Source organism: Microtus pennsylvanicus, chromosome 1, assembly GCF_037038515.1.
Source record: "Microtus pennsylvanicus isolate mMicPen1 chromosome 1, mMicPen1.hap1, whole genome shotgun sequence".
Taxonomy (NCBI): Eukaryota; Metazoa; Chordata; class Mammalia; order Rodentia; family Cricetidae; genus Microtus; species Microtus pennsylvanicus.
The window spans coordinates 222,056,269-222,078,692 of NC_134579.1; the positions used below are offsets into that span (position 1 = coordinate 222,056,269).

A 22,424-nucleotide genomic window follows, 5' to 3' on the forward strand; every position below is an offset into this window, starting at 1 on the left:
TTTTGAATGTGAAACTGGAGGCTTACACAACTGATAAGTTCCTGCAACACAAGCATAAGGATGTGAGTTTAGGTCCCAGAACAACGTAAGTATCCTAGCAGATAAACAGATCTGAAAGCCTAGTGCCAGCTAGCAGTGACAGTCACATCCCCCAAAGGCTCTGAGCAGCCAGCCTAGCAAGAGGTGAGTACTGGCTTCAATAAGTCAACCTGCCTGAAATGCTAATGTGGAGAACAAGATAGTAGGAAACAATGTGACTCACCACTTACCCTCATTCAACTTCCTGAATCCTTATCTTGTCTTCACTAATCTAACAACAGCACCTTTCACTTCTTTGTTCCTGAGACTGTAAATGAGTGGGTTCAGCATGGGGATCACAATTGTGTAAAACACAGAAGCTACTTGGTCCTTTCCCAGGGAGTAGGACTTACTCGGTTTTAAATAAGTAAAGATCAGAGAACTGTAAAAGACAGTGACTCCAAGGAGGTGAGAGGCACAAGTGGAAAAGGCTTTTTGCATTCCTGAAGTGGAATTGATCTTCAAAATAGTAGAAAGAATAGACACATAGGATACAGATATTGTGATAAGGGAACCCAGAATGGTGGAACCTGCAAAAATGAATATAATTATTTCAGCACTATTTGTGTCACTGCAGGACAGATATAAAAGTGGAGATGAGTCACAGTAAAAATGATGGATTACACTGGACTTGCAGAAATGTAGTGTAATCATGGCAAACACAGTGACAGAGGAATCCACAGTTCCAATCATGTAGGATCCAGTGAGCAGGACAAGACAGCATTGTGAAGACATAATGATAGGATAATGTAAAGGTTTGCAGATAGCTATGTAGCGGTCATAGGCCATTGAGCAAAGCAGAAGGCATTCAGTAGCTGCCAAGAGGATGAAAATGTACAGTTGGGTGAAACATCCTACAAAGGAAATGCTCTTGTTTGAAGTCAGCAGGTTCTCTAAGGTTTTAGGTGTGATGGCAGTCGAGTAACTGAGGTCAAGGAATGACAAATGTATGAGGAAGAAATACATTGGAGTGTGAAGCTGGCTATCAACACAAATGATCAGTATCATGCCTATGTTCCCTAGCACAGTGACCATGTATATCAGGAGAAACAGCACAGAGAGGACTAACTGGATCTCTTTGGAATCTGTCAGTCCCAACAGGATGAAGTCAGGTTTATTTGTCCGATTCCAGGTGTTCATAGTGAATATCCCTAAATGACAAGAAGTCAAAGATTATGTATTGTTTTTAGAATGGCATAGAGATTCTTGTGCATTTTGCTATTGTAGTTTTTATACCTATAGCATATAACAGCAAATAATTCAATTACCAATTATAAGTACAAAGTGGCATTGATAATGTTATCATCTGTAATAAAATGTGCTATAATTTAAAAACTTGATACTAGTTTAAATAATATCCTTTTATGAATTTAATACACAGGAAATGTTATTATGTATGTGATAATAATTATCCCCTTATTTTATAGGCATATAAGAGGCAAAAATTCAGTTAATTTATGTGAATAGAGAAGAATTCATTTAGAGTTTTGGATCACTGTAAAAATGTAAGATACCAAAGATGTTAGTCATAATCTTTTTCCAGTTAAGTCTAAATGAAATGTCACACATTTAGTTAACAAAGATAGAAATCAACTTTGATACATCATTTCCTGCTTTTTCCAATATCATTTAAGTCTAATTGATTTTTTACAGAATTTTAATAGCCTGCATTAATAAAAATAATTATCAATAAAAATGGAGTAAGTTTTGAATATTCAAAACAGTTTTAAAATAAAATTATTCATGAAGTATGAATCATATCCGGGGTTCTCTTCTTCTACCTATTCTGTTTGACACAATCCTGATGTTACCTTTAAAAGCACCAAATGGTATGTATACTTATATTTTTAATATAATCTTTATTTTAATTACTTTAAGTCTTTACAGTTTTGAAAATACTTACTCTGAATACCAACCTTGATAGAAAAAAATGAAGTCAAAATACTTCCTATAGCATTTGACTGGAAATATTCAATTCCCAAATTTTCTTACAAATTAAAGAGAAAATTTATTTAAAGATTTGAATATGTTAGTCTTAGAGCTTTTGTTTTCTCTTTGACTATTTTTTCCACTTTTTTGTAAACTCGTTTTTAGAACTTCAGAAGTAAATTAGGTTATTCTTGATATTTTCCTCGGGTCTTTGCCAAAATCAAGTTTCATTGGAATTTATGGCCGAAATTTATTCCATGAACAATTGTGAATCTGAGCAGCGCAATATATGCCTTTTGTCTCTAATTCTTAACTCCAGGACAACTCATATAGTGTTATGAGCATCATATAATGTGGTCATTCTCAGGAGGAAATTTCTAAGACAGATTTCTTGGCAAAGAGTCAAGAACAGAGGTCAAAGGACTAATTTAGAAAAGTTTTTCCTTTTCCCTGAGAGCCCACAAAGAAGAACATAAAGCTGTGTTATTTTTTCTGATGTACTACATTTATTTATATACCCATACATACAATAAAAAATAAAAAATAAATGTACTTCAACTGGAAGTGGATAATAAAATGTGATACATATTCACAATGGGCTACAATTCATCTATAAGAAAATGAAGTCATAAATTTTGCAGGTAAATGTCAGGAACTAGAAAAGATCATCTTGAGAAATGCAACAGAGACCCTCAAAGACCAATCCTTCATGTTCTTTCTCATCTGAGTCTACTAACTCCAAAACATTAGATAATAATACATATCTTTGACTAAATGAAAAAAATGCTAGGGCTCCTCAACTGTGCAATTATTTTATTGTAGATTTTGTTATGGTATTTTTTTTCTACTGCAAAGGGAAGTTCCTTGATGAGAAGAGAGAACCGCACTTATCAGTGAATATATGGAGACATATTCTATTGTTTTTACAAAACATTTTTAAGTCCAGCAGAATCACTTCTTCAATTTAAAATTTACTATTCTATAATCACAGTTTCATTGTCAAAGTAAGCATTTTCAAATTAAAAATAATTTCCTCTAGCCACAGTTTTTAAAAATGCCCTGATGTGAATAGAGTGTTGTCTAAATGTATTTTAAATTTAGTTTATTTATGGGTATATAAAGAAAAAAATAAACTATTCAGAGTCTGGGGCAGTATGAAACTATAGAGAGGGAAATAGCAGGGAAAAGTAACCTATTGGGGGAAACAGGCTCTAACTGGGCACTTGTAAAAGGTAAATATTGAAGAAGAATAGGAAGGTAAAATAACAGATGGGTACTTAAAATGTCATAAGAAATCATACTTCTAAATATTTACCTAAAAACACGTATACGATATGTAAACCTCTATAAATAAACATATATATTTAAGATTAATTTTTTTCATCTTGGTAAAAATGCTCCTTCCAATAGGCAAAGGTCATCTAGCAAAAATTACAACATCAAGCACAAGAAGTCACTTGACTTATTGATCAGAGTTTCCAGGTGACAATCATATATTAACATTTATTACTATCGCCATCTGTTTCCATTAGTAGGGAAAGTCTCCATCGTCAAACAAACCATGCATTTCAGATACAGGACCAAGAAGTCAAGAACTAAAACTGACCAGAATGGCTTCTCACTGCATAGTAGGTTTTATGGTCCCATAAGTTTCATGCAAGTTTCCAATAAAAAGAAACTACCAACACTCCTATATACATATAATATTTATGAACCACACCAAGTAACAGAATGGCAAAAACAAAACAAGCAAACAAATAAACTGGAAAAAAAAGGAGACCATAAAACCAAGAGTTTATTAGTGGCACATGTATCTTGATAGTAACCGAAACCTCTTAAATTGGATTTAAAATTGATTCAACAATAGTGAACATTTGCCTGGTACTGAACACCTAGACATCTATTAAGGTTTAATGAAGTTATGGATTTTCGAGAAGCATCTATAGCTGAAACTTTAATAAATCAGGATAATATTTAAATACATCCTAATTGTTTTTTCTTATATCATCAGGTAAGTGTAGAACTCAACCATGATCATGAAGACTTCTCTTTCAACAAGCCAAAACAAAATAAAAAAAAACACAAAATGCAAAATCAAATTATATACATACATATATGAAGCATATCCGGAATCACCCTTCTGGATACTTCACCAGGGACCAGGCTAGTTCTAGGGTTGAAACATAAGACATCTCTTACCATGACTAGCACCATTAAAGCCCATCCAACAACCCAGACTGTATTCCCTTCCTGTGCTCTATATTTAGGCAAACAACTCCTACTCTACTGGAAACCAGGCTGGGTCTCAGTACTAAAGAATCCCACCCCTTGGACTCCGTATCCCAGAACACACCTCCAGGACCTACTTTAGCACAGACGAAACTGATCCTTGAGACCTAAGTTAAGACACCATCCAATGTCAGCTAAAATCCCTTAAAGACCAAGCAATAGCCCCAAACTGCAACCACTCCACTGTGCCCATTATTTCAACCAGAAACTCCAATAGGTTTAGTAGATGGAAGATCTAGAACCCCAAGGTGATCGTTCTTAAAGCACTCCCATCATCCTCAAACAGCGCCATATTCTGTTCCACAGTGACAACAGAAAACTTTTGCTTTTCTTACCAGGTCAATTTTAGGGACCCAAGTAGACCACTAACCATAGATAGCTAACACTTCCTAGAGCTGACACGACAGTTGCCAAGAGCAACTCCTCCACTGAGTTCCATTCACATCCCACAACTTGGCAGAAAACTTCTGCTGTACTGGAAGCCATGCCATACTAGGAATCCCAGAGACAAAATAGTTATCCAGGACCCAAAGGTCACATTGTTAATTTGAACTGTATAAGCAATATTGATATCCAAATCCAGAGAGGTCTTGCAGGTTGCGAAAGTACCACTAAGACAGCCTACTGAAGACTGGACACAACGCTATGAACAGACCACGCTGACCTCTTCCTCTCTCAATGTGTGAAGACTGAGGAGACCATTCAATGGCAGGCAAGTGAAGACATCCACTGCTGTTATTTTATTGTGGTCTCTAGAGCTGTGTTTTGTCCAGAAATTGCATTTCTCAACTCTACTCTCAAAAGTTTATTTTTAAATAACTTTGAAAATTATTTAAATTAGATCAAGGAAGATGAGTAAATAATAAACTATTTGATATTTTGAGAATGATTTTGTTTCCAAAAGAGTTAACAGAAAGATTACATGAGGGTATTATAACATGCAGATTTCTGACCTGATAAATTTTTGATATGTCATATTCAAAATAATGTAAGAATAGTGTGTTGACTCCACATTCATGGAAAACACATGGTGGCAAATGGATTACAAAATATTAGATGTTTTAAAAATAAATTAGCAGTCCAATTACAATGGTCCTTAAACAATGGATGAAGAAGGCTGAAGCAAAGGATGGAGATGGCAATGAGAATTTCGTGTCTGTCTATCATACAGAGAGAGACACACATGCTCATTATTGGACTGAGAAGACCCCGTGCCAGAACGTTCATAATTGTTACAGGTTTTCTTCTTATATTATTTATTTATTTATTTTGGTTCCTGTCCTGGAACTAGCTCTTCTAGACCAGGCTGTCCTTGAACTCACAGAGATCCGCCTGCCTCTGCCTCCTGAGTGCTGGGATTAAAGGACATGCGCCATCACCACCCGGCTGTTAGAGGTTTTCTATTCAGGAAAGTGTCAGTTCTGAATTGCCACCCATATTTGTCTGTAACTTAGTTGTATTTATTAATTTAGTTTGAACTCAAACTTTGAAAATACAGATTGTATTTCTTTTCAGATAATTCTTTGTGATTAAGCATAACTAGATATAATTTTAAAAACATAGGGCAAAAGACTTTATATACAAGCAAACTTGCTTCATGTAAATCAATATGCTTATAATGTCATTAGTGATTGTTTCCTCAAATGGATTTCAAACATCATCATAAAATATTGTTTTAGAATTATTCTCCTCTGTTGCTGATGAAATTGAGAATTAAATGATCTGTGAAATTTGCTGAATCATATTAGAAAGGATGCCACCTGACATTGTGGTCACTTTGAAAATTGTCTTAATCATTATGTAATGATAAGATTTGTTCAGGGTAGAATTTTAAGAACTGTAATCACATTTTATTTTTTTATATTAGTTGACAAAAAGGTAATTAAACCATGTGTATAGCAAGTATTTCATTTTGCCATTAAAAAATTAAAAAAAGTACATTTGCCATTATAAAATGTACTTTTCAAAACACATACCAAGAAATTGCCAAGAAATGTTTGTATAACTAAAAATCTACAAAAATAAGGAAGTAAAACTTTTTTTTTTATTTTTAGATGGAGAGGCCAGGGTGATAATTCAAATAAAAGAAAGTTAAATTCTTAGTGTAATTGTTTTCTTAGGTGTCCAGAGTTCTCTCTCTCTTCTTCATAACTCTACTGACAGCACACTTTACTTCTTTGTTCCGAAGACTATAAATGAGTGGGTTCAGCATGGGGCTTACAATGGTGTAAAACACAGAAGCCACTTGATCCTTTCCCAAAGAGAAAGACTTATTTGACTTTAAATGAGTGAAGATCATGGTCCCATAAAATATGGTGACTGCCAGGATATGAGAGGCACAAGTTGAGAAGGCTTTTTGTTTTCCTAAAGTGGAATTGATCTTCAAAATAGTAGAAAGAATGGACATGTAAGATGCAGATATTGTGATAAGGGACATCAATAGAGTGCAACCAGCAAAAATGAATATAATGAATTCAATATCATCTGTGTTGCTGCAAGACAGGGCTATAAGTGGGGATGTGTCACAAAAAAAGTCCTGGATGACATTAGAGTTGCAGAAATCCAATGTAGCCATACATAACATATTGACAGTGGCATCCAGAGCTCCAAGCACATATGACCCACCAAGAAGGGTACTGCAGAATCGACTGGACATAACGACTGAATAGTGCAGAGGGTTACAGATAGCTACGTACCGATCATAGGCCATGGAAGACAGAAGGAAACACTCAGTAGCGGCCAAAAGGACGAAAAAGTACATTTGAGTGAAGCAGCCCACGTAGGAAATATTCTTAGAAGAAGTCAGCAGGTTCTCTAAGGTTTTAGGTGTGATGGCAGTTGAGTAACTGAGGTCAAGGAATGACAGGTGGGTGAGAAAGAAATACATCGGAGTGTGAAGTTGGACATCTAGGCGAATGATCAGTATCATGCCTATGTTCCCCAGCACAGTGAGCAGGTATATCAGGAGAAAAATCACAGAGATGACCAGCTGGATCTCCTTGGAATCTGTCAGCCCCATGAGGATGAAATCAGGCTTATGTGTATAATTCCAGGTATTCATTGTCAGCTACCGTAAACTGTTCAGGAATTAAAAATCATACTTATGTTGAATGACTGTCAATAAAATATTTTATGCATGTTTAAATATTTCTATAATTGATTTTTCTTGTGTCAAATTGATATATATTTTATGATGTTATTTTTATAAAAAGTGTCAAAAGAAATAAGCATGACATTTGTTAATTACGTAATAAAGATAATGGACTTCTTTATGATTTCAATGAAACTCATCTTATTTGCAATGAGGAACAAAGTGCAAAATATTAAATAACTACTGAGGATTTGGTTCAAATGCTCTTGGTTATCTGTATGTATTCTGACTACAGGACGTCCTTGTTATTCTATTCTGTTCCTTACACTTAGTGTTTGAAATCTAAACAAAATTATGACTATTCAATAAACAAAGGTTGAAAAACATTTCAACAATATTTCATTTTCTTAAAATATGAATCATCTCTCATTACTAATAAATCTCCATTTTATCCTTTTTCCAGAAGTCTTTTGACAGCACTAAGACATATGACTATCCATGAAAAGATTATCTGCCCGAGAAATTCAAAATCAAAGTTACACTAAAAGTAGAGTTTCAAAATATGATGTTTACTTTTAGAATATCATATCATTATCTGTTTTGACAGAAATCCTGACAGTCTTTGTGAAAGTTCTAATCTCAGGGTGTGCAAAGAGTCATACATTAAGAACCTTTTTTTAACAGTTTAACTAATTTCTTATAAATATCAGAATACTTACTGTGAGTCAAGCTGTTGTGAAACAACCACAGACAGAGATTTCAATATCATATGCCTAAAATTTTGACAACTTTCAAAATTTTCCTTGATATTTCCAAATATCTGTAGATCCATCTTCTTTAAAGGGTAAGGGAAGTCAGTCAAACTGTCTTATGCAGTCTTGTCGAACTAGAACAACATGAGTGCTAGAATCTCTGATGAGCCTCAGTAGAGCAGTCAGTGCCCTTCCTCTCTACCCAATAACCATACAGAAATTTATAGAAGAGTGCTGAGCATCATGTAGCCCGTGATCGTCCTCAGGGGCCAATCCAGTTCTTAAGCAAGTTTGGCATGCCTTTGAGAAAGAATGCTCATTGAGTAATTGAGCCAATGTTTGCATTTTTAGAAGCCCCACAATGAATAAAACGAGCAATTCTTCTCTTCTAATGATACATAAGCAATGTTTAGTGTATGTATGCAGTCATCTTTTATTAATTCAGAAGAAAAAAGAATTTCACTGTTATAAGTGTTTATTGGAATGATTCTATAAAAATAAACTGTGTTCATTAAAATCTATAAGCTACAGTACAATTTCAGCATGCCTCACTTCTAACTCCTGCTTATGATTTATTTTCATTTCATTAAATATAACAGATGAGACACAAAATAAGAATTACTAACCATTAAAAACCACATATTTAATTTGATGGGATCAGGTTATATTCTGTCTTAAATGAGAATAAACTGATGTAAATGTAAACTATGATTTAAATAAAGCTAAATAGTTTTTGAAGAATATTTTCCCAGAGTGAAGAATAAAAATGAGAATAAGTCATTTTACTCAAAGAAAACTGGAGTAAAAGACTTCTGCTAATTTGTCATCAAGTGTTGGTGAAATAAAATTCTTTATATGTAACATTGAGTCCTTTAGAAGGGGAGGTAAACATACCACAGAATCAGGTAATATTTTAATATTATCAATAGAGACTTTTTTAAATACTTTTTTTGTTTATTATTTTTTTATTTGTTGAAAAAAATTTCCGCCTCCTCCCCATTTCCCATTTCCCTCCCCCTCCTCCCACACATCCCCCCCCACTCCCCTCCCCCTCTCCACACTCCATTCCCCCTCCCTCTCGAGAATGAAGAGCAGTCCAGATTCCCTGTCCTGCAGGAAGTCCAAGGTCCTCCCACTTCTATCCAGGTCCAGGAAGGTGAGCATCCAAACAGGCTAGGCTCCCACAAGGCCAGTTCATGCATTAGGATCGAAACCTAGTGCCATTATCCTTGGATTCTCATCAGCCTTCATTGTCAGCCACGTTCAGAGAGTCCGGTCTCATTTCATGCTTATTCAGTCCCAGTCCAGCTGGCTTTGGTGAGCTCCCAATAGATCAGTTCCACTATCACAGTGGGTGGGTGCACCCCTCGTGGTCCTGACTTCCTTGCTCATGTTCTCCCTCCTTCTGCTCCTCATTTGGACCTTAGAAGCTCAGTCCGGTGCTCCAATTTGGGTCTCTGTCTCTATCTCGATCCATCGCCAGATGAACGTTCTAAGGTGATATGCAAGATATTCATCAGTATGGCTATAGGATAGGGTCATTTCAGGTTCCCTCTCCTCAGTTGCCCAAGGTACTATCTGGGGACATCTCCCTGGACACCTGCGAGCCGCTCTAGAGTCAAGTCTCTTGCCAACCCTAAGATGGCTCCCTAAATTAGGATATATATTTCTTTGCTCCCGTATCCACCCTTTCTTTATCTCAACCATCCCTTTCCCCCAAGCTCCCCCCATCCTCCCCTTCTCACGTTTTTCACCCCATTTCCCCTTAGAGACATTTTTGTGTGTATTATATTTTGAATGAACTTTCTATGACCAATGCTATTTGTTAAATGTATCTTATCTATTACTGTCTAGACAATGTAGTTTGTAGAAACCAGCATTTAACTATGGGGCAAGCAGGTCACCTTAATGATTTCAGACAACTGAGAAGCTAAGGTTGGAATTCTACATCTTTCTACATGAATCTTAGTATAGATATATTTTCATTCTTATACATGCTTATATCCAGTTATGCCAGCACTATTTGTTAAATATGCTTTTTTTATTTTGTATTTCTTGCTTCTTTGTCAAAAATCAGGTGTTCATAGGTGTGTGGACTAATATTTCAGTCTTTGATTTGTTTCCATTGGTACTCCTGTCTGTTTTTATGCCAATACCAGGCTGCTTTCAATACTGTAGTTTTGTTGTAAAGTTTGAAGTCAGGAATTGTGTGACTCCAGAAGTTCCTTTATTGCACAGGATTGTTTTGGCTTTTCCAAGATTTTTGCTTTTCCTTAAGAAGTGGAGTACTGTATTTTCGAGGTCTGCGAATAATTTTGCTGGGATTTTGATGTGCATTGCATTGAGTCCATAGATTGCTTTCATTAAGATTGTCATTTTTACTTGTTAATTCTGCCTACCCAAGAGCATGGGAGATCTTTCCACTTTCTCCTGTCTTCTTCAATTTCCTTCTTCAAAGATTTAAAGTTCTTGCCATACAAGTCTTCCACTTCTTTGGTTAGAGTTACTCTGAGATATTTTATGCTATCTGTGGCTATTCTGAAGGGAAATGTTTCTCTTATTTATTTCTTAGCCCATTTATCATCTTTGTAAAGGACAGCTACTGATTTTTTATTTTAGTTAAACTAATATCCTGTTACATAACTAAAAGTGTTTATAAGTTGTAGAAGTTTCTTGATAGAATTTTTGGGGTCGCTTATGTAAACCATCTTATCATCAGCAAATAGTGAGTATTTGATTTCTTTTCTAATTTGTATCCCCTTGATCTACATTTGTTGTCTTATTGCTCTAGCTAAGACCTCAAAAACCATATTGAATAGATATGGTGAGAGTGGGCAACATTGTCTTGTTCCTGATTTCAGTAGGATCACTTTGAGTTTCACTCCATTTAGTTTGATGTTGACTGTTGGCTAGCTGTATATTGCCTTTATTATGTTTAGGTATGTTACTTTTATCCCTGTTCTCTTCAAGACCTTTATCATGAAGGGATATTGTATTATGTCAAAAGCTTTTTCAGCATCTAATGAGAGAGATGATCATGTGGTTTTTATTTTTCAGTTTGTTTATATAGTATACCACATTTTCTTATTCATTCTTCAGTTGAGGGGCTCTATGCTGAAGACATACCTCAGCTGTTAAAGGCTAGGCTCACTATAACATATATTTCTGTTATTCTTAGGTTTGTTTTTTCATATTATCCCAGATTTCCTTGGCGTTTTGTGTTAGGATTTTTTTTATTCTTAGTATATTCTTTGACTGATGAATTTATTTCTTCTATCATTTCTTCAATGCCTGAGATTCTCTCTTCCATCTCTGTATTCTGTTGGTGATGCTCCCATCTGTAGTTCTTGTTTCAATACCCAGACTTTCCATTTCCTGAATTCCCTTTGTTTGAGTTTTATTTATTTTTTTCCATTTCCATTTTTAGCTCTTAAACAGTTTCCTTCATTTGTTTGTTTTTGCTTGGACTTTTTGTTATTATTTCATTTTATTTTTTCCTCAATTTCTTTAAGGGATTTCCTTCATTTCCTCCTTAGGCACTGATGGAGGAAGGTCATTGGCTAATTAATAAAGCTGCTTGGCCTGATAGGTTAGAACATAGGTGGGTGGAGTAAACAGAACAGAATGCTGGGAGGAAGAGGAAGTGAGCTCAGACGCCATGCCTCTTCTCTCCAGGGCAAATGCAATGAAGCTCCCACTCAAGATGGACGTAGGCTAGAATCTCCCTGGTAAATCACCACCGTGTAGTGCTACACACATTAATAGAAATGGGCCAAGCAGTGTTTATATGAATACAGTTTGTGTGTTGTTATTTTGGGGCATAAGCTAGCCAGGTGGCTAGGAGCTAGGTGGCAGGAATGCAGCCCATAGCTCCCACAACAAAGCACCTCAGTCATCTTCAAAAAACCATTTTGAAGATCTATTTCTTATGCTTCAGCTGTGTTGGATTATTCAGGCCTTCCTGTCGTAAGACAGCTGGGCTCAAGTGTTGCAATATTTTCCTTTCTGTTATTGTGTTCTTACACTGGCATTTTGGCGTCTAGATTTTTGATGATTATAGTTCTAGGTGTTTATTCCTGCATTTGTGGTTTTATGGATGAGTGTTTTGTTCCTTGGTTTCTTTTTCCTCTTTGATCTTCTGACCTGGGATTCTTAGATGCAGCCTTTTCTCTGATAAAGATGAAATCCTCTTCAGATGTTGTAGGCCCAGATAAGGAGCCCAGGGGAGGGAAATGAGTCTGGAGTTGCTTGGAAGGCTTAAAGGGATTAAGTGGGTGGTTAGTGGTATCTTACCTGTGGTGCCTAGGTTGAGCCTGTCCTCCAATAAAGCTCCCAAGACTTTGGGCATCAATGTGGAGACCAGGAGAGAGGGTGAAGTCTGAGGTTATTGGGTCATCTTTAAGGACTGTTAAGAGACAGTGGGAAATATCTTGCCTGCAGTCCCTAGGATCATTCTAAACTTTGCTATGGGTCTTGTTTAGAGCCCAGGTGAGGGAAAGCAGTCTGAGTTGATGGGAGGGGCTTAAGAGGATTTAATGGACAGTGGGTGGTGTCTTATTTGGGAACCAGGACCAGTCTAGCCTCCAATAAGGCTGCAAGGTTTTGGTGCTTGTGTGAAATCTGATAGGATGTTAGATGGACCTATTTTAACCAGGGACAGGAAATCAGAGCAGCAGAACAATAGCATCACATGCAAGTATTTGTGACTCACACTTAAGTCAGTTCAGGAGAAACGAGGATAAAACAAACCTGTGGGCTACATCCAAGGACATTTTTGACTTTTGTGAACCAATCTCATTCTGGGCTTTTATGTTGTCCACTGAAATTTATTTCCTGGCATCAGTCTGATCTCCTGAATAAAGTTGCCTTATGATCTCCCTTTTCTGTTATTAGGTTCTGATGGGGGAGAGTCTTCTGTTTTGTGTTAATTTTATTGGTTAACTAATAAAGAAAACTGCTTGGCCTAATAGGACAGAAAATTAGGTAGGGGGAGTAGACAGAACAGAATGTTGGGAGAAAGAAGCCAAATCAGGGAGTCGCCATGATTCTCCCACTCCAGATAGATGCAGGTTAAGATCTTTCCTGGTAAGCCAGCTCGTGGTGCTACACAGAATATTAGAAATGGGTTAGATCAATATGTAAGAGCTAGCCAATAAGAGGCTGGAACTAATGGGCCAGGCAGTGTTTAAAAGTTTCCATGTAATTATTTCGGGTAAAGCTAGTCGGGTGGCAGGACACATCCCCACCACTCCTATTACTACAGAGTGGTGCTCCAACGTGATGGACTAAATCCACTTAAAAACCTGAGAGGGCTTTAAAAAAATGAAGAGAGATTTTAACACAGCTTTTGGCTGTTTGTGGGTGGCTTGCTGCAAAGAAATTTTCCTGACTCAGCAGCAGGAAAACCTGGCTGTTTTAAAATGCCAGCTTTCTGGGCTGTGCTGCTGTCGCGATCTCTGTCTGGCTCCTGCGGGAGACAGAGCTTTTGATGGAGCATTTGGAGTAAAGTGTTATGATTTGTTTGATGGCAACTAGAATCGCTGTGTGCCTAAAAGGAAGTCATTGCATGCTGCGGCTCAGAGGCACAAGCAGCTCCACCATGCTACTGGTGCAATGTGCAAGGATCAGAGGCACAGGCGGCTCTGCCATGTTGGACCGTGCAGGGCAAGCAGGCAGTAGCTGTTTTTGACCTAGGAATGTCACAGCATAGATTCTTAAGTGATTAGTGCTTTAAAGGCTCAAATCAAAAGTGCTCCTGGATAGTAAAAAAATTACAGATTCACAATAGGACAGATTCAGACCACCAAATGGATCACAATGTTGGATGAATGTACGTAGGCTTGAGAGAGGAATAAAAAATATAGAGAATAAAGTTAATGCCGTTTAAAAAAAGGGAAAAGTCTTTAAAGAGAAAAAATAAAGTGATAGAGTAAAAATAAGCCACGTAAAAATGGAAAATTCGCAGAGAGTCTGGATTCTTTGTATTATTGTGTTTTCTTTAAAGTTTTTGACTGTGAAGGAGCTAAGTACAGAGAGACATTTCATTATATGGGCTGCCAAGCTAAACCAGAATGGATTTCATGAGGGTATTATGACTTCAAAATTTTGGTCTAAGGATATGATGCTTTGGAGAGAGTCTTCTTTTGTTTTCACAGAGGATAAGACCTTGTGGATTGTTTCTATCCCAATACGGTATGATAGACCACATCCTCCTGAAAGGTTGCTGTAAACACCCTCAAAAAATTACTTCACTCAACTGCTGATTGAGATGAACCTGGCACACAAGTTATCCCATAAAAGACCTAAATAACAGCACCTTCATTCAGCAGGAAGCCATTTGGAGAGAAAAAACTGCGCCCATGTTCCCAAATATTGTTTATAAATGTTCTTTTATACTTAAAGGGGGATATGATATAGATATGAATAATTTGCATTGGTATGGATTTTAAGGTCAATTTTGTTATATGTATATGTATTTCTGATCTTAATTAAGGTACTGTGATTGTGTAGTTCATTTAAAAATGTAATGTATAATTAGAAAATATAGGTTGCTAATGGATAATCATCTATAATAGTAAAGCTTATAGTCATGTTTGTTAGATTTTCTAGATATATAGAGATAAATTTCAATTAGATAGACATTCTTCATATCTTTCAAAGACTGCAGAATATGGCATTGAATGTTTTAATAACTTAGGGCTTTTCATGACAATGAGACACATCTGCTCCTTCTACTTCAAGTACCAATCTACTTCAAGAGGAAGATGGGCATTGAAGAGGCTTCTTAGGGAGTTGGTTAGCCATTTGGGCAAGAAACTGCTATTGCCTGGACTGTTGCATAAACTGGACACAGAGAACCCACAGAGAGAGGACTGCTAAACTTGCCAAAAGGTGAGATGGTCTTTTGGGGTTCCTGATCTATGAAAAAGTCTACGAGACATTCTACAGGACACAGCAAAAAGTGACTGAACTGTCTTTAAAATTTCCTGCTTCATGGAAAAGTCTGCTGGATACTATGGGCCTGAAGGCCGAAGATGGATGCCCCAACGGTACAGAGAAATTTTGGGTGACTGTACAGGCAGCGAGATGTCTCTGTCATTTCTAGAGTTTGATTTTTTGTTTACTTAGGTAGTATTATATCCTTCTGGAGTCTTTGATGGAGTTGAAGAATGGATAGTTATAGTTTTCCTTAGTTATGATAAAAGATAAAGTAGATATAAGTATTGTAACTGTAATTCTTGCTTGATAACTGTTTTGTTATATGTAATCTTACTATATTAAAGTGAAAGCCTTTCTTTTTTGTTTAAACAGAAAAAGGGGAAATGATGGGGGAGAGTCTTCTATTTTGTGTTAATTTTATTGATTAACTAATAAAGAAAACTGCTTGGCATAATAGGACAGATAATTAAGTAGGTGGAGTAGAGAGAACAGAATGCTGGGAGAAAGAAGCCGAATCAGGGAGTTGCCATGATTCTCCCACTCCAGACAGACTCAGTTTAAGATCTTTCCTGGTAAGCCAGCTCGTGGTGCTACACAGAATATTAGAAATGGGTTAGATCAATATGTAAGAGCTAGCCAATAAGAGGCTGGAACTAATGGGCCAGGCAGTGTTTAAAAGAATACAGTTTCCGTGTAATTATTTTGGGTAAAGCTAGCTGGGTGGCAGGACATAGCCCCACTGCTTCTATTACTAGAAGGTTCACTTCTCTGTGTGTAACAAAGTGCTTGTGTATATATATATATTTGAGGCATATAATACATTGCTGTGAAATTCACACTAGCTCTTTTCAGCAGCTCTAGAGAATATTTGACATTAACATAGACTTCTCTGTGTCTGCTGTTTTTAATATTTATTTCATGTTTTATTTCATGGAAATCAGAAATAAATTTGTAGACTGCCTGATGGTCATGCGCATGAATGTTATATGATGTAACTGGGATTAGGACTAATGTCAATATGCTAGAATTAAAATATGAGGCATTTTGGAACTGGTAGTTTAATGGTGATCGCGCTACTTATTCTCCGTATGAAGCAGACTCATCAGTATCAGAGATCCACTAAATACAATTAAAATACAATTAATGAGATGCTTCACTGAGCTGGAAGAATAATTATTATCATCACTACTTAATCACACTAAAATAAAACAAAATATTATGGAAAAACATAAAATAATGCTGCTAATATCTTCTCTAAAATAGAAATGAATCACAATAGAGGGATGTCATCAGATATCACTTCAAATGCACTAAGGAAGGGTAATTTCATGAACAAAAGAGAAAAATATTTTTAATTATTTGTGTATAACAATATTCAATAAATATTCAAAAAGAAATAAAATGTACAAATTTAATAAATATTTGGACTAACATAGGACCTCATGTAATCAAAGCCACATAGCATGACTCTTTTATTGAATGGGCAAGGAGATCATATTTTACTGGTTTTCAATTGTAAGATTGGGGAGTAATCTATATGTGATTAAAAAATTTATATCTTTTGTTAAGAAGTTATAAAACAGAGTCCAAATTTGTTCTAAAGGACAAATCAACAGAAGCTCAAAATGGATAAAATTCGGTAAATATGATGATATTGTAATCAATAAGATTATCAAGACTTAGTTTGGCCAACTGTATATGATTACAGAAGCCTGCAAACCCAGCATTTGGAATATTAAAGACTGAATATCAGGATTCCAAGGTCATGTTGGCAAAGCAGGTGAGGCCACCCTCACCTAAAGGGACACTGTATCAAAACACAAATTACATCTGCTCTTTTACATGGGGCCTACCTGCATGTAGTGTGTTGGATTCACTTAGTCTCATTCCACTTAAGAAAACTTGTTTTCCCTCTGTCAGTAAGTGTAATTTGTGAACAGCTTCTTAGAATTTTTATTTTCATTTGCTTTCTTTTAAGAAACAACAGGAACACCAACCTTGGTGAATAGGAAAAGGTAGTCTCTAGGAGGAGTTTTGTAAAAATACAGATGATAAAATGTATTGTATAAAATTCTCAGAGTATAAATAATAACAAAGAAATAAAAAGGCAAAACCAAACAAATCAAAAAAAGAGGAAGTTTGTTAATGAAATTGTAAATTAATTAGTTAGGGCTTTTTTGCTATTTCTTAGTCTCCAATTTGAATGTAAATAATACACACACATACAGAGACACACACATATAAATGACTATTGAATGCTGCCTAGGCAACATTTAGAAAACAAAACATACTACAGTTTTTTTTGTGCTGCAATATTTTTTTTGTTTGTTATATGGAGTTTTCAATTGAATTTTCTTTCCATGGATCAGCTTTTAGCTTCCTTTTACAACTACAGGCACATTTCTTTCATGGTAAGAGTAGGGGTAAAGTCTGTTGGAAATGGAAAAGGACACAATGTGACTATTTACTTTCTCTTACATCCATGTTGCAGTGTTAGGAGAGCAAGACTATCTTAGGGATCTTGGCAAATACATTGAGACAAACATGTTTGTCTCTGAAATGAGACAGTCTTACAACACTTTCAAAGGCAACTTCAGTGAGCATAAATAATACCTAACAATTTACAATGGAACGTATGTTACAAAATCAGTGTTCCAAAATTACTGACTGTATTCCTTCTCATTTAATTGTGTTTTCCTGAGCTAATTGAAAATTATTTGCAAATAGTGGATATTCTTCAGGAAAGGACATTATGATGATAAAATATTAGAAAGTATTAATGATAATTAATAATATCATATTTACTATGCCTATATTTGAACATATTTCAGCTATTGTTCCATCGCATGCATGTAAGGTTACTATGTATATTCAGAAGCTGATGAAAATGAGGATTAAACATTCAGAGAATCATTATTTATTTCCTAGACAGCTAGTTAATATAATACACAAGAATGATTCAAATTCTATTGATATTTTCTCAAAGTTATCTTTTCCATGGTATAAATAAAATTTAGTACATTAGGTTTACTTTTAAGGGTTACATATTTATTCTATTAATTTCTACCCTACATGCCTTCAAAAACACATACTTATTTTAACCATGACTGATATGTTTCCTGAAGATGGAGTTTGGAAACCACAATCCTGAAAATGGCCAAAATAGTGTTTGTGTAAAGGAAGCTAAATATACATGACAATTTGGCTGTCAGTGTCATTTTTCTTACAGTGACAAAAGAGATATAATATAAAAAAGAAATAATAGATTAGTTACTTAGCGCCAGTGTGAAATTATCTGCCTTGAGTTTTCCCTCTTCTTGATAACTCTAATGACAGCATTTTTCACTTCTTTGTTTCTGAGACTATAAATGAGTGGGTTCAACATAGGGATCACAATGGTGTAAAACACAGAAGCTACTTGATCCTTTCCCAGGGAATAGGACTTACTTGGTTTCATATAAGTAAAGATTAAAGTCCCATAAAAGATAGTGACTCCCAGGAGATGAGAGGCACAGGTGGAGAAGGCTTTATGCTTTCCTGAAGTGGAATTGATCTTCAAAATAGTACAGAGAATGGACACATAAGATGCAGATATTGTAATAAGAGACACCATTAAGGTGAAGCTAGAAAAGATGACTATCATAAGTTCAATGTTATGTGTGTCATTGCAAGACAGTGCTAAAATTGGGGATGTGTCACAAAAAAAGTGACGGATTACTTTGGATCTGCAGAAGTGGATGGTGCTCATAAAAAGCATATTAACAGTGGAGTCTATAGTTCCAATCATATACGAGGCAGTAACAAGGGCACTGCAGATTCTTGTGGACATGACAACTGGGTATTGTAGAGGGTTGCAGATAGCTACATACCTATCATAGGCCATTGACGCAAGAAGGAAACACTCAGCAGCAGCTAAGAGGACAAAAACATACATCTGAGTAAGGCAGCCAGCAAAGGAAATAATCTTGGTGGAAGTCAGCAGGTTCTCTAAGGTTTTAGGTGTGATGGCAGTTGAATAACTGAGGTCAAGGAATGACAGGTGGCTTAGGAAGAAATACATTGGAGTGTGAAGCTGGGCATCGAGGCGAATGATCAGCATCATGCCTATGTTCCCCAGCACAGTGACCAGGTATATTAGGAGAAACAGCACAGCAAGGGGTAGCTCCATCTCCTTGGAATCTGTCAGTCCCATGAGGATGAAGTCAGTCTCATTTGGGTAATTCCAAGCATACATAGTGAACGACCCTAAAACAGATAATAAATAAAACGTGGTCTCAGCTTGTACAACTTTAAAAAGAGTTTTGTTTAAATGTACATGATAGTATTGTTATAACTTCAGTTGGCTTAATGTTGATGTTTCTTTTACAGCATAAGGATAAAGTAAAATTGACAGGTAGAAATAGGTAACAACTCATATTTGGCTAGAATATGATAAAAGGCATACTGTTTTTTTTCAATTATCATGGTAGTATTTCCTTTAATAGTACCTTGATTGTTTTAGAATATTTTAAAGGTTGTATTGGTATGCATTCATTTTAAATGAAGAATCTAGCAAAAATCAAGTTACTTGTCAGAACTCAATTTATTGATGTTGCCTGTTTTGTTTTCTGTAAAGTTTTGCTCAGAGGAGCATGAATATTGATAGTGTGTCTGGTACAAGGCTAGTCATTAAACTCTGATTACTTACTAGATATAATGAAAGGACAAAATAACATATATTATCTTTTGTTTATATTTTAGATTTTACTCTTTATAGATGTATATAGGACACTTGAAAATGTTTAAACACGAATGGAGATGGCATGCTTTCTCTTCCTGTCAATGCATCAGCAAGTATCTTCTAAAATTACATTCATCATTCAGAGACTTCTACTCTATCAACTCTGTTGTTCTGAACATAACTTGATATTTACTTGGATAAGGCATAAATGCTAGGAGCCTTCTTGGTTCTTCCATAGATCCCTTATTTCATCCTAACAGATCTAAACTTTGCCGATTTTAAGAATACTTACTGTGAGCCAAAGTTTGTGAATGGAAAACAACACCAACCAAAGTAAATGAATAAACCTATTAATATCATGCATGTAAAATGATGCTAGTTGTCAATATTTCTCACAAAGAATATATGAAATCCATTTAATGACATGAACATTTCTGCGCTGCAGAATTTATTTAGCAAGCGATCAATGCTTCCATTTATTTTCCCAAACATTCTTATAATATAGAGTTAAGTCACCCTGGAAATTATTCTTTGGTCTCTACAAAAGGGAAATTTTCTCAGGCAGATTTGATTTAAGAACATTGCAGGGAACTACTGTGAATGTAAGCAGAGTAGTACAGGACTTTTCTCTGTGCCAGCATCGGGGCCCTGAGCATCATCTACCACGTGATCTTCCTCAGGGATCAATTTTCTAGCAAGATTACTTGGCCTGCTTTCAAAGACCAAAGTTCAATGTTTTGTTTCCTCCCAAGGAGATTGAAGAAAAAATAAATATTAAATAAAATATGTAGCTATTTTAAAATCATGCATTCATTATTTCATTTTTATTAAAGAGCCCATTTGACTTGATTATGAATACATGAAATAAGTTTCATTTCTCTCAATTAATTGTAGAATTTTATTAGCTTTAGAACAGAAGTATGTCTAGTTTTATTTTTATGAACTAAAATTTAGAACACACATTTGAAATTAATAGTTAATAATTACAAGAATGCATAGATTTTTTGGAACATATTAAGTATCAGATAATTTCTCACTACTATGGAACATAACAACAAATTTTTCATATGCACTTTCTAAATGACATTATTGGTGACAATCTCAAGGATGAAGTGGTGAATTTTTACACGAGGGAAAATTTACATTTAAAAGAGTGATCCTTTCCTGAATAAACTGTTTTCAATAAAAGCAGTAGATTATGAAACTTTGATATAAGTCAATTCAGACAATCCCTGCTTCTTGTTAAGATAAAACATTGATTTTATATATATATATATATATATATATATATATATATATATATATTCATAGTATAGTTTTATAAATATTTTTGTGTTTATGAAAATGCACTGAGATATAATGACCAGTTTTACACTCTTTTATTGTTTTACAATCATTTTCTCTTCTGTACAGTTTTTGTCTCAATTGCATATTTTCATAATTATTATATACTCATTTTTTGCTATTTTACCATTAGAGATTCATGCACCATGGCCTGTCTTGTGCTTATATTTTACAAAACCCTTAATTTCATTAGTTTTATATTGGATGGGCATCAGTCTTCGCTAAGTGACCTGAACATCCTCAAGCTGATAAACACATTTTAGCATCACAAGGATGACCGGTCCTCCACTTTGATTTGGGGATTTGACCTGCCTTAGCAGCATACTATACATGAACAATTTTCTCAGTGAATTTTGATGTTAGATTTATTTTATAACACCATACTATGGAAATATATAGACACAGTCTATTCTGAAGCTAATAAAATTCTACAAAAAATTGAGAGAAATGAAACTCATTTCATATATTCATAATCAAGTCAAACGGGCTCTTTAATAAAAGTGAAATGATGTATGCATGATTTTAAAATAGCTAAATATTTTGTTTAAGATTTTTTTTGCTGGTAAATGAAGTATTAAAGTGAGAATCAAAATGAAAGATTCTTATGAGTATTGTCTTAATTCATAACAAAATCATTATTCCCGAGTAATTAAAAATGACTCGTTTGGTTGGATCACAAGAGTGCTGTCATGTATAGTAACACTTCAGAGTGTGAGATTTCGAAATGAAATAGAACCTAAGCCTGGGTGGTAACTGAGAATCATACTTTGGAGACTCACATAAAAATGGAAGAGGCCTTAGCCTAAGAAGGACTGTATCTTAAAGCCAGCTGAATCTTACTTTTAGAATGGCATTCTATGGATTTGTGTGTGTGTGTGTGTGTGTGTGTGTGTGTGTGTGTGTGTGTGTGTGCATGTGTGTGTGATATAAATAAAACATTTGTAATTACCACTACTTTTGTGCAGAATTCAAGCATTTTGTATTACTTACTGTCATTACAAGATCTTACCATGGAGAAAACACTGTTCTCAGACTAAACATTTTCTTGCATCAGCCTCATAAGTGATGAGAACACAGGCACAAACCTCTGCCTGGCTCATCAATGTATGGATTGTCAGTGTAATGGACAATTAAACAAATCATGAAGAAATACATCTTCCCAAATTAGCACAATGATAATAAAATTCAGGGAAGTGAGTATTTAATATGAGGTGTCAAAATCTCTATTTATGCTTAGACTGCTGCAAATTCATAGATAAAATGAAGCAGGAGATAGTTTTCA

The 22,424-nt window shown here is 35.3% G+C and overlaps 3 protein-coding genes across 3 annotated transcripts; all 3 read right to left on the minus strand.

Annotated features, from left to right (window-relative positions):
- Window positions 1-291: 291 nt before the first annotated feature.
- On the minus strand, window positions 292-1,218 carry LOC142842677 (olfactory receptor 8H3-like). The gene has a single exon (XM_075959370.1). It carries the CDS (start codon window positions 1,216-1,218, stop codon window positions 292-294), a length of 927 nt encoding a protein of 308 aa, XP_075815485.1.
- Window positions 1,219-6,412: 5,194 nt separating this feature from the next.
- On the minus strand, window positions 6,413-7,357 carry LOC142834004 (olfactory receptor 8H1-like). Its single transcript, XM_075945986.1, has one exon. It carries the CDS (start codon window positions 7,355-7,357, stop codon window positions 6,413-6,415), a length of 945 nt encoding a protein of 314 aa, XP_075802101.1.
- A 10,995-nt stretch (window positions 7,358-18,352) lies between these two features.
- LOC142842678 (olfactory receptor 8H1-like) lies at window positions 18,353-19,312 on the minus strand. Its single transcript, XM_075959371.1, has one exon. The coding sequence runs from the start codon at window positions 19,310-19,312 to the stop codon at window positions 18,353-18,355; it is 960 nt and encodes a 319-aa protein (XP_075815486.1).
- Between the last annotated feature and the right edge of the window lie 3,112 nt (window positions 19,313-22,424).

Bases quoted from the DNA above. Each gene is read 5' to 3' on its own strand.
- LOC142842677 (XM_075959370.1), bottom strand. From the start codon at position 1,218: ATGAACACCTGGAATCGGACAAATAAACCTGACTTCATCCTGTTGGGA.
- LOC142834004 (XM_075945986.1), bottom strand. From the start codon at position 7,357: ATGAATACCTGGAATTATACACATAAGCCTGATTTCATCCTCATGGGG.
- LOC142842678 (XM_075959371.1), bottom strand. From the start codon at position 19,312: ATGTATGCTTGGAATTACCCAAATGAGACTGACTTCATCCTCATGGGA.